The 12,926-nt window shown below is 45.2% G+C and overlaps 1 protein-coding gene across 1 annotated transcript; it reads left to right on the top strand.

Moving 5' to 3' along the window:
• The first annotated feature begins 7,474 nt into the window (after window positions 1–7,474).
• On the top strand, window positions 7,475–12,266 carry Sstr1 (somatostatin receptor 1). The gene is made up of 2 exons (XM_005343703.3): window positions 7,475–8,145; window positions 8,509–12,266. Exon 2 carries the CDS (start codon window positions 8,849–8,851, stop codon window positions 10,022–10,024), a length of 1,176 nt encoding a protein of 391 aa, XP_005343760.1. The 5' UTR covers window positions 7,475–8,145; window positions 8,509–8,848; the 3' UTR covers window positions 10,025–12,266.
• The last annotated feature ends 660 nt before the right edge of the window (window positions 12,267–12,926 follow it).

Raw genomic sequence — 12,926 nt, 5'->3', positions numbered from 1 at the left:
ACTGCACTCAACACAACACTCTCTTAAATACCTTCATGCAGTTCAAATTGCCACAGCCATCTTGTGAGGTAGGAGCTACAAACTGACAAGGGACCAGCTGCCCATAGAGCTGAGTGAACCCTTCAGTCCTTGCTTCTGTTCTATCTACCACTTTCAGCTGGGTACATTTTGTTTGTTATTCAATTTGCGTTGTAATATGTTCATTTCAGAAAAAATTTATTAGTGTTATTTTTACAGACAGTCAAAATAATTAAGGAGGAAATAAATTAGCAAATGCTTTGTTAAATAAGGCAAACACTTATATGGCTTTTTAAAACTATTTTTTAAAATCTTTTGTTACCTTTACCTTAAAAGGCAATACATAGTCATATCTGAACAAATAGAAAATCTCTAGAAAAAGGAAAAGAAAGCATTCAGGATCCAACAGCCTGATGAAAACCATCGCAAATCTCTTTGTAACTGTCCTTCCAGATCTACACACACCTAGGCGGGGGGGGGGGGGGGGGGGCTGTTTGTGTCCATTGTTATGTGTCTTTTGCTCCTATCTGAATGAAGAGCAATATCCTGTTTTGGAATGAGAAGCATCAAGATGACTGTCAGGAAAAGCCACAGTGGCCCACGAGTTTTCCTCTCTCCTCCACTCCCTGCTGGCCTGGGTAAGCATTGGTGATTAAAGTTCTTTTGTTTGCTTTGCTTGTGTGATTACCCCTCAAGTTATAAAATCATGTTTATAAACTGTTAGATAAAACACATATATCTTCTGTAATCATTATGACTTAGGAGGCCAAAGTCTGAAGCAGTATCTTCAGGATCTGTACCCTGAGACCTGACCCACCTGATTTGGGCACAGAAGTTTTGAACCAGCCATGTGGACAGCCCACTCTGACCCTGCCAAAGAGCTCGAGCTCTCCAGGTAAGGAATTCTGACATCAGTGAGAATGTTATTTTAAATCTAGTTCAATTTCAGACTGGAGATTCGTAATTGTGCCTGGAATTACTTCTGTTGTTATGAGCAGAGAGATCACCCACTTCATGAGCCCTCCATTGGAAACAGTTATTAAAAGGGATCAACCATTATTTGTACCCAGAAGCGCTTAAAAATACATATTATTTGACTTTAGGTGTGTTTCCTTCATGCATGTCTGTGCACCATGTGTGTGTCTGGTGTCTGTGGAGGCCAGAAGAGGGCAGATCTCCTGCAGTTACTGACAGTCGTGAACATAACATACATGCTGAGAATTAAACCCTAGTCTTTTACAAGAGCAACCAGGGTTCTTAACTGCTAAGCCACCTCTCCAGTCCCACAGAACTGTGTTCTAACTTAAGGTTGCAGTGAGACAAAATAAAAACAGGTGCAAGAGGGTCAATAGGGCATCACTTCAGGGTGCCTGAACCTACATGTCCTCTGGTCCTCCTGTTGCTTTCTGTTGGTAGGATAAACAAGCTGGGGGAGAAGGATGTCATTTGACTTAGAGGTTAGAGAGAAACTAAGGCATGAACTTGGAACAGAAACTGAAGCAGGAGACCTCAGAGGAGTGCTGCTTACTAGCTGTTAAGATGACATTCAGCTGCCTTTCTCATAGACCAGGGGCACCTGCCTAAGGTTCAAAGTGAGGTGGGCCCTTCTACATCAATTAACAATCAAGAAAATACAGCCAGAGACATACTTACAGGTCTCTATGATGGAGGTAGTTCACTAACTGAAGGTCTTTCTTTCCAGATGTGCCAAGCTGATGAAAACTGAGTACCACACTGTACCTGCAGGTATCTACACAGTAGCTACACACATGCTATGCTTCTGGCTGGAGCACCCCACCCCCAAAAATGTGTGTATTCCCTTACCTTCACATCTTTCAGGGGCAGTCAAGCGTTACTTTTCTTTTTCCTTCTTGGTCTACTCCTGTCGAATACACCCATGCCTACAAAACTCTGCAATGCTCATAAATTTTTCCTTCTTAGACATGTTTGTTAGGATTCAGGCATTCTGCTGGCCCCTGCCACCTGGCAGGATGTGCTGAGGCAGTACTCTGGCCAGCCCAAGGTACTCTAAATGCAGGTGCAAAAGGTCCCTTTAAGAGACAAATTCCACCCATTTCCACGCTTTTTTCCCACTGCTCTTCTGAAGAGGCAGGCCAGTCCTGCCTTCCTCTCCCTCTTTTTCTCCGTATCTCTTTTCCTCCCTCTGTTCCCTTGCCCCACTCCCTTTATCTCAAAACTCCCACATAAGCTCTGCCTGCATGGCTGTCTGTCCCTCACTGGCTGTGGGCTCTACTGCCATGGGACCCCCTTGGCCCACCAAGGTCCCTCTATCACCGTTTTAGAAGCATATTACTAAGTACAACGACAATACCCGTGTTTCTACCTGTCTCCTCTTTTCTTCTTCATGAGAATAAGAACCTTTTTTGCCACTGTAGCTCTAGTAACTCAAACAGTGCCTGTAACTTAGTGGACATTTGATGAATCATTTTTATTATTACACCAATGAATCAATTATCAAGTTATGTTTATAATTATATTATTCATACATAATGGAATTCAGGAATTAGCTTCCAGTTACTGCTAACAGAGAAATGGAGACAAAAATATGAGCACACCACCATGCAACTATGAAATTAAGTCTATTCTGTTCTAGTATCAATTTCGTGTTCATAAAAATATCAAAGCATAAAAATAAGTTGCTATAAGAAACAAAGTCTCAGACCACGGGCACAGGCCATGAAAACTTGGCTGATCTAAACAGTCAACAAAAATACTGTTTGTCTGATGAGCCAGGTGACTCCACTGGGCTTTTATGTTTTCTCGCAGGGAGACAGAAGGAAAAAGGAGAAAATAAGACCATCACTTGAGCTGCTTCCTTGTGTCTTCCTATGCTGTGTGGGAAGAGGTAGCTCAGGGCTTCAGGATACCTCAACGTAACAGAGATTTGGCTGGTAGAACCTAGCCGAGACTTCAGTTGTAACATGTTTAAGATAACCCCAAAGCGGCAGTACCGGAAGAACGCTGCCTATGTAAGCTTCCTTCTGTTAAACTCCCTTCTCTTCTGTTCTCAGCTCTTTCCCTGGCTCCGCTTTCCCTCACTTAGCTGGTGAATCTGATTGACACCTGTGGCCTTCTCCAAAAGAACAGTCCTTCCTTAAGGAATGGGCTAGTGGCTGTAAGCATTTAAGTGCTCTGAGCAGAATCAAACATCATTTGAGGTATCCAAAGAAACAAAAATGTGCCTTTGTGACTCTGAAAGCATTTTTCTTTTGTGATTGCCGCTGGTGAGGGGAGAGAAGTAATAAAAAAAAAGGTTTGAATAAAATTGTTTGAAACTAATGCTACCCATCTTAAAGTCCTTAAATAATAAAAAGCTTTATTACCAAAAAGAAAAAAAAATGGATTGCTGGTAAGGACTATTCAAAGTCATACAGGTAGTGTGTGGCCATTTCTGTTCCATTATTTATCCATTAATAATAATGAATACTTTTGTGTATGTGCTGAATTGTGGTCTTAGAAACATTATTTAGCAACAGAGAATCCATAGGGAAGAATGAGCTATTAAACCGTATGTGTCTTTTCTGAAAGCACAGAAAAAAACCCTGCCATGCTGTTTCACAGAAGAGGCAATAGGAAAATCAGCAGGCCAGTGAGTTTGCTAAGATTGGTGATGAACTTCACCACAGGCTGCCTGGGCTGCTGTGAAGTGATTGGGCATCCCTGGGAGATGGAGTCTAAGGTTGCTGTTTAGCCAGATAGCCACTTTGTACCCTAGTAACTTTCTTATTAGACTGTCATCTCATTAACTGCTTCATGGCAGATGGTCCCCAAGTGCCACATACTCTACTTTGGGCCATATTGCTGAGGGGTGCTCACCCCTTCGACTTAGCTTGCCCCCATCTGCCCAGACAGGTGTTTTCACACATGACTGGGGCTGTGAGTACAGAGCAGGCTCCATGAAGTGCCTTTGCCCCTAGAATTGATTAGAACATAGGTTCCAACTGGAAAAACCACATTAGGAATTTTTTTTTTGACAGACACAGAGTTTGAGTTTCTGATAATTACTATTTCACCAAACCAACTGAGACTCAGGACTGCAATTAAAAAGAAATGATCTTCCATGTATAATGGCTTTCACACTGCATGGTACTATTAAATAGCCATCATTAACCACGAAAGCATGTACTACTCCTTTCCCAGATCCCTTTCTCTGCCAAGAAATTTAAGAACAAGAATGATCAATGAATGAGTTGTCAGCACTGTAATTTTTGGTATAGCACATGCAAATCAAACATTTTCCGAATGATTTAGATGAATGAGGAATTGTTAATGATAGTGATATTATCCAGACATTGAATTTCTTCTAAAGACCCATATTTATGTCTTTTATCCACAATTCATGGGCTAGTTCATAAAAAGGAAGTATCTTTAAAAAAATAAAGAACAAGGAGATTTTGGATAATTTCTTGAGTATTTTGCTAGGTTCTGGGAACAGAAAGCTCAATAAAATAGCTTTTCTTCTCACAAAGCTTCTGTAGCCGGGCACAGACAAATAGACATGAACTACTAGTATGGTATGATGGATTAATAAACAAATGTGTACCAGGTGTAAGAGTTCACAGGGAAGTTTAGCTTGCAGGGGAACGTTATTATGATGGAAGGAAAAGTCAGCTTGAGAACGTATAAGTCTTGCTTGAGCCTTTTCATCTTGTCTTCTTAGGAAACACCTTCCCCCCCCCACACACACACAGATGTTTGTAACATGGAAGAGACACAGGAAAAATGGTCACAGAAGATATGAGAGCTTGAGAATGTGCAGTTTCTCAAGACCTTAGAGATGCCAGTTAAAATAGGATACCAAAGGACCCTGGGGTTCCAACTTCACATTGCATTGCTTAGTCCAGAAGTGCCTTCATCTGCTCCTGGGGCAGAGGGGGTCACAGATACAATGATAAGACATACGTGACTGAAGAGATACGATAAAAGAAGCATGACTTATATCCAACTCAAACACATTTATTGGCATAAATTCACATACAATACATAACTTTACTCATTTAAATGTGATGTTAAAGTAAAGGCCGGTTGGTATAGGCACACTGTTCTGAAGCTACTACCATTGTTAAATTCTGAAATACTCTCCTTGCCCCAAAAGCAACTTTATATTCACAAAGTAGTCCCTTCCCCAGTTCCTTCTTCCTCTAGCCACGGGCAATCATTTATCTACTTCTGGTCTTGATATATACCTATTCTAGACTAGTCATATAAGTTGAACCATATAATCATTGGATTGTGAGTCTGGTTTACTTTGTTTTTAAAATGTCTTTGATGTTCATCAATATTTGTAGTATTTTATTGGACTTTATTCTTTTTAAAGGAAGAGTAATATTCTACCGATTAATGTGCCACATTTTTGTTCACTCATATTTTGGGTTGTTTCTTCCCTTTATTTACCATTAGTTGTTGTTGTTTTTCCAATACTGTTTCAATTTTGAGGGCTAAAGGACAGAGGTGGAAATGCTGGGTCACAGTGTGTTAGGAGCCAATTTCCTCCTAAAATCATTGCAGGAACCATCACCCTGGGGAGTCTACAGAGAACCTCACACCCATAATTGTGTTAGGAATCGTTCTATTGACAGAGCCTACCCCACACCCAAATTGGCTGCTGGAGAGCTATCTGTTAGCGGAACCCACCCCACATTACAAACTATCTAGGGAACTAGGTGTGGCAACTCGCTACTTCTTGGCCTATGTGACCTGACTGAAGATAACCTCCTGCCTAGGAGACCAGCACGGACCACGTGACCAATGTGAACCATGCGGCAAGAGCTCAGGCCCCTGTGCCCACCCCCCAACTCCTTACCTTATATAAGCTGTACCCCATCTCTAATAAACGGAGGCTCTGACAAACTTAGCATGGCCTCCTTCTTGTCTCCTAGCCCATTTATCTTACAGATAGTGCCTCTCCGGGACCCTGGAATAACTGAACTGCCAGACTGGTTACTAACCCTAGACTAAGTAACCCGTCAAGGCAATCAACAACAGTGTTTTTGAAATATCATTAACTTGTTTGCGAATGTGTGCCTCAGGACTTTATTTCTAAGAGCAAGCATGAGTGATCAAAGTTTTCCATCTCTTTGTTTACATTCATTTTTTCTTTTAAAAATTATAGCCCTCCTATTGTCAAACTCTTTTACGAATAGGTAGTACATCATCGAAACTCCTTCACAACCAGAAAGAGATACACTTGTCTACTTTTCTTCATTTGTATGCGAAGCCATAACCTAGATGATGAAGTTTCTTCTTCACTAATGAGCTGCAAAGTGAATTTAATGACATTCTGACAACAAAGCTGCCTTTAGAAAGCTCCCGTCCCTGCCCCAGTCACTATAATCAAAGCCAATGCCTCTAAATGGCGACCTTTGAAAGAGCATCCCAGAAATGCAGCCAGGTGCCTTGGTCAGTGGTTGGCAAAGGCATCAAAACTATGTCTGGGGTTGGCAAGGAAAATACCCCTCTACGACAAATCTCAGTTTGGACATTTCCTCCCCTCAATCCCTTCTATATGTACTGTTTTGTGTATGTTCAGTTTTAGAAACAACTAAGCTCCAAGTCACATTCCACTTGAGGCATGACGGTTTGTTTAGGTCAAACAATCCCTTAAACAGCCCCAATCCACCCAAATTTCAAATTCCACACCAACATTTTTCTCATGAATAATTCAGCATCTGTTGCACACAATCCTGGGAAGTCTGTAGTCATTGATTTTAATCTGACTGCCATGCTGGACACTACGCGTGATTCTTTCCCTTCTGGCAGCCACTTAGTTTTGGAAACCAAAGCAGCTATATGTAAGCGATTGCTGGGTACAAGGGACAGGACATTGACTATAAATGTTTTACTTTTAACGAAGTATCCAGTTTTGCGTTCTAGACTGGTAGAAACAGCATCCGTGAGTTTAATTTCTAATTTCGCCAACTCTTGAAGTAGATGTGAAGGGGAGGCAAGGAGGATAACTAAGGAGCAATTGCAAGTGGCAAAGCTCAGAGTGAGTGCTGGACTGCAGTAGGCCAGTCTTCCCCAGAATGGGGGCTGGGGGGGGGGCATGGTTGGCATGCTTCACGCAAAGACTTGCAGGGATTTTGTGGAATACAGCAGCATTCAGGAAAAGGAAAGAGGAGGTTGAATCTTTTGACAAGGAGAGACTGCAAGGCCAAAGAGACACTAGATTCAGAATTCAGGGAAACCCCAGGGTCAAAAAAAAAGAAAAGAAAAGAAAAAAAAAATCAACATCCATTCTTTCTCAAGCAGAAGCTTACAGTTCCCAAAAGAAGTCAGTGAGCTTTGGGCCTGCTGGCCAACCTTAATACTCATCTCTTAATAGTTCTGGCACTTGGTTGGACCAGAGAGGAGTCATACCTCAAGGCCCTCCTATCCCTTAGTATTCCACGGGGGGGGGGGGGGGAAACCTGAATAACTTGCCTTGATCCTGGGCTTGATGATAGTTCCATCATCTGCGCAGCTAGCCACGCATGGATTTAGAGCTGGTCTGCCTGCCTGTTCAGGCTCTGGCGCTCTCCACTCTATCCTCCGCCCCGCCGACTCTCCAGGGTACAAACTACAGCAGGGACCCGCGCGGGCGCAGCTGTTACAAGCCGCGCAGCCTAATCTTTCCCTCCTGAACACCTACATGGATTTCCAATACTGCGTCTGGCAGGTTCCAGAGGGAGTGCCTGCCTCCTCTTGAGCCCTCTGCCCCGCGCGTCCTGATTTCTAAGGTCGATATTCCTGGGGGAGACTGAGAGGACTCTGGGCACTACAAGCTTCCTTAGAGATTCGAAATGGTTCACTCAGTTTCCCTGAACACTCCCTGCTGCAGACCGGAGAGGGATGGATGTTGTAACTCAGCATCCACTAACACACTACTGTGGTCCTTCGTGTTCATAATGCCATTGGCTTAGATCGGCTTTCTGCCACTCAGTGTTTGCGTGGGCACTTGTGCAGAGGCCAGCGCCAAAGGGAGTTGGACCTCTCAAAGAACGTCAGCGCACCGCCAGACGTCAGGAGCACTTTGCAAGGGCCATCTGGAGACATCATCGACTTTGGGATCCGAAGGCCTGAAATCTTCAGCTGCAGGTTTGAAGGACTGGGCAAGCGGGAAAGGAGGTGAGTGTTTAGGATCGCGGAAAGCAGCTGGGGTGAGGTGGGGTCCCTCCCATCACCAGAAGAGAGCAGCAACTGAAAGAACTGAAGAACTCTAGACATATATGTCTGGGGTTTGCTTCAGTCTTTACTTGGAGTAGGAGTGGGGTGGAATGGAACAGATCCAGTATTGGCTGGTACCTATCCTTTAGAAAGGTAGAGAAACTCCTCAGGTCCGTGCTAGAAGTGCTTGAAGATGTTGTGAGAATACTGTGAAAGAAATCTGAAGCAATCTTTGAGTTGATCCTAGAGGGGACTGGAAATGGGGGGGGGGGAGAATTAGGAGGGGAGAAATAAACCACCTATGTGCCCCCCCCTCCTTCGTAGCTGCTGACGCGATGGTGCTGCTTATTAATCATTCACCAGTCCAGAGCCGCTCCACTTAATGGCCATACCGCGCTGAGCTCTAGCCTCTTGGTCTCTCCGCGCTCCGGTGTGCCTTGGACCCACAGAACTGCAAGAGACCGCGCATCCGAGCAGCCCTTGGGTGATGCGCCTGGCCGGCCTCGGTAGGAGCCGCGCTCGCCGCAGCTGCTGCACTCTGCCAGGCGGCGCCAGGCGGCGGTGAGCAGCGAGCTGGGAGTCTAGAGCCTGGGGAGGGCGCAGGCAGCAAGGGCGCAAGGTGAGCGCCCTAGTCCCTGAGCCGCACCAGCCCCTTTCTACCGGGATGTTCTCCAATGGCACCGCCTCCTCTCCCTCCTCTTCTCCTAGCCCCAGCCCAGGCAGCTGCGGGGAAGGCACCTGCAGCAGGGGCCCTGGGGCCGGTGCTGCGGACGGCATGGATGAGCCAGGACGAAACGCTTCCCAGAACGGGACCTTAAGCGAGGGCCAGGGTAGCGCCATTCTCATCTCTTTCATCTACTCCGTGGTCTGCTTGGTGGGACTGTGTGGGAACTCCATGGTCATCTACGTGATCCTGCGTTATGCCAAAATGAAGACCGCAACCAACATCTACATTCTAAACCTGGCCATTGCTGATGAGCTGCTGATGCTCAGCGTGCCCTTTCTGGTCACTTCCACGTTGTTGCGCCACTGGCCCTTTGGCGCGCTACTTTGCCGCCTTGTGCTCAGCGTGGACGCGGTGAACATGTTCACCAGCATTTACTGCCTGACTGTGCTTAGTGTGGATCGCTATGTGGCTGTGGTGCACCCGATCAAGGCAGCTCGCTACCGCCGGCCCACTGTAGCCAAGGTGGTGAACCTGGGTGTGTGGGTGCTGTCTCTACTGGTTATCTTGCCCATCGTGGTCTTCTCACGCACAGCCGCCAACAGCGACGGCACAGTGGCCTGCAACATGCTCATGCCCGAGCCCGCCCAGCGCTGGCTGGTGGGCTTCGTCTTATATACATTTCTCATGGGCTTCCTGTTGCCTGTCGGTGCCATCTGCCTGTGTTACGTGCTCATCATTGCCAAGATGCGCATGGTGGCCCTCAAAGCCGGCTGGCAGCAGCGCAAGCGCTCAGAGCGCAAGATCACTTTAATGGTGATGATGGTGGTGATGGTGTTTGTCATCTGCTGGATGCCTTTCTACGTGGTACAGCTGGTCAATGTTTTCGCTGAGCAAGACGACGCCACCGTGAGCCAGTTGTCTGTCATCCTCGGCTATGCCAACAGCTGTGCCAACCCCATCCTCTATGGCTTCCTGTCGGACAACTTCAAGCGCTCTTTCCAGCGCATCTTGTGCCTCAGCTGGATGGACAACGCAGCGGAGGAGCCAGTCGACTACTACGCCACCGCCCTGAAGAGTCGCGCCTACAGTGTGGAGGACTTCCAGCCCGAAAACCTGGAATCTGGAGGCGTTTTTCGTAACGGCACCTGCGCTTCCAGGATCAGCACGCTTTAAAGCTAGGCACTGCCTGGAGGGGGAGAGAGGCCAAAAAACGGGGAGTGAGGAGCAGGCGTGGGCCAGTGATAACCGCTTAGTTAGCTGGACCTAGGAAAGCCCTGTGACCAAGGTAAAATGGAGACTTTTGTGGGTCACCTGGGAAGGCTTTCGGGACATCTTCTCAGCCCTTCCTCCTCACTACACAGCGCTCGCTACTTTGAACAACTCTTCTTCAAACCCAGTAACTGTGATGCTCCCAGTTCTGCTAGTACAAACCACAAACTTAACGGTGTTAACTCAGTTTGACCTTTGTTCCCTCAAGTCGATATTTCTGTTTCTTTAATCTGAGCCAGCATTACCGCTATGTGTTTCCTTTGGGCTGAGTCCCCAGCCTGTGCTCATCCTGGTCGCTGCGCAGGTCAGCCGGCCAGACTCTGCTCAAAGCGGTTATCAGATTGTCCCAAACAGCCGCTCTCCTTTTGCACAACCTTACTTTTAAGGAAGCCCGGCTTGAGGATGACCAGGCAACTTCTCAAGGAAGGCACATCTTTCCCTGGGCGCTTCCTCCCTCCGCTCCACCCACACCCAGAGCAGAGCTAGGTGCTTAAGAAAAGGTCGTGCACCCAGAACCCCAGACTTCGTATAGCTCCACCCACGTCCTCTTTCGGAGGAAAAAAAAGGAGTAAACAGAAGGACAAGTTTGTAAGATCCCTGGTTTGTGGATATGGGTACCATAGAAGTCACTCTACCCTTAGAGCTCAGAACTTGAGCACTAGGTTCCTAAATTCCAGCGGGGGCGTTCCCAACTGGGGAATGATTTAGGCACGCTAGAGGGTGTACCTGAATTGCAGGGCAGGCCCCCTGGGTTCCCTCCTTAGAATAACAAAAGATTCGGTTTCCTGCTCTGCTGTAAATTTCAGGTCCAGCTCAGGCTCCTCCTGTGATGACTGAAGGGCCTTTGCCAAAGCTGGATCTGTAGCTGTAACTTGTGTGGTCCTGGAGGGTTCCGGCCTTTCAAGCGGTGCCTAATAAGTTATTTCATGTTTAACAAAATTATTTATTTATTTGTGGTGTTGGAAGTCCTGTGTTTCTGCTTTCTCTACTTGCCTAACAGGGCTGTTCTTGGGAGTTCTGGGAGCTTCAGCGTGTGGGCCAGAGCAGGAGAGGAGAAAAGCCCACCCTAAAGCCCTCTCAAGTTCAGCTCTCTTGGATAATCTTAGGCTTTTCTCAATCCTTCCTATTTTTGCTTGTATCCAGTGAAGTTTGGAGATTTTTAATGCTTTTTTATTGTAGCTTTTGTCTTATTAAAATAAATAAATGGTAATTTGGGTTATCTTCTGTCAGTGCAAAGTGAAAGACCTGAATTCCTGGTGTCCCAGAAAACATGAGGGAAAACTACACTGTCTGTGATGTGTGTATCTATCTATATGTGTTGCTATGCACAAATCATATGTATATGTACAAGAGAGACAGATTTGTTTATCTTGACCAACTGTCACAAGTCCATGAAGCAATTAGATGGACAATGTGGCTCCAGCTGGGATGTTTTCAGTTTCAGGTTCAAGTAGCTCTCAAACTTAGACCTGAGAAATGTCAATCAGAGACTTGAATCCCTACTGAAGATATTGCTGCCTTGTTCTAGGAACCAGCACAGGTGATTCTTCCACGCATCCAGTTAACACAGTCACTTCTGTTGGGAATGGAAGTGGAAATAATTATGTCTGAATTTACTAGAAATCTGAACAGAGCAAGGACCGATCATTTCACTCGTTCGTGTTTCCTGTAGTCTTTGGTGTGCTGGTTTGTACATTGGAGGCACAGAAAGCAAGATATATATCTTGGTTCGTTGTTTAAGTAAGCCAGTGTATATCAGTGGTCCTGGAATAATGAACCTGGGATTTTCGGGTTCCCACTGACATGACATACAATGACTGAATGCACTAAATATAAAAGATGTTTTGTGCACATTTGCTACTAGAAGAACACCATGCTTTTCTAAAAGCAGTAACCAAGAGTTAAACTGTCTTGTGTTTTGTTTCAACAAATGAACAAATATGCTTTGGGTCATAAGAAAGTTTAGATCTTTTCCTAATAATAGTTATATGTATATAATAACCCTTCTGTTAAAATCGATTTTTAATTGTTAGGAACAATGAACTTTACAAACTGAAATCTCCATGGTTATCATCTCAACAGATGAGAAATGTAGTGCCCCTAACCTGTTGCCACTGTAATAGTAACAGAATAAACATCTATTATGCTGTTACAAGCTGTCGGGCTTCCATTTGAATCTTACTGTTTCAAGGGGTTGTCTGAACACTCAGGTCTGATTAACACACTTAACTTTTGGGAAATTTCAGATTAACTTTGGAAGTTTTCAAAATTGCATCTATCCTTTGAACTCTTTTCTTTAAAATGGGAATCCTGGTACATGTGTGTGTGTGCATGCCCAAGTGAGCATGTCTGTGTGTGTGTGTCTGTGAGTGTGTGAGTGTGTGTGTGCGTGCCTGCGCAGGCATGTGTGTGTGTCTGTGAGTGTGTGTATAGACAGGTAGGGAAGGAGTATAATGAGGAGATTGGGGAGGAGGGAGAAGAGCAAAAGAATGAAGCAGTAATAGCTTCTGAGTGAGTGTGACCAGGAAGCAATGGCCTGGGTTACACTCTGCCCTTGCCACACTAACCAGACAATGCCTCTGGTTTTCACAGATTAAATTACTGCCTGCCCTCATTCATGAACTCAGGTTTTGTTGTAAAATAAATAATTGCTGCTTTCCATCAGAGAAATGATAATGGGAGGGAGACGTATCTTTTAAAAGTTTTAAAAGGGTAGTGTTAAAAAGAAGTAGAAAAATCAGGTTTTAAGGAGGACACATTTTATATCTTGTTCAGTTTTGGTCATTTCCCTGCTGGGGCTGTAACA

Source organism: Microtus ochrogaster, chromosome 1 (genome assembly GCF_000317375.1).
Source record: "Microtus ochrogaster isolate Prairie Vole_2 chromosome 1, MicOch1.0, whole genome shotgun sequence".
Taxonomy (NCBI): Eukaryota; Metazoa; Chordata; class Mammalia; order Rodentia; family Cricetidae; genus Microtus; species Microtus ochrogaster.
Note: the sequence above shows the minus strand (reverse complement) of the source record. Positions and strands in the feature narration are given on the sequence as shown.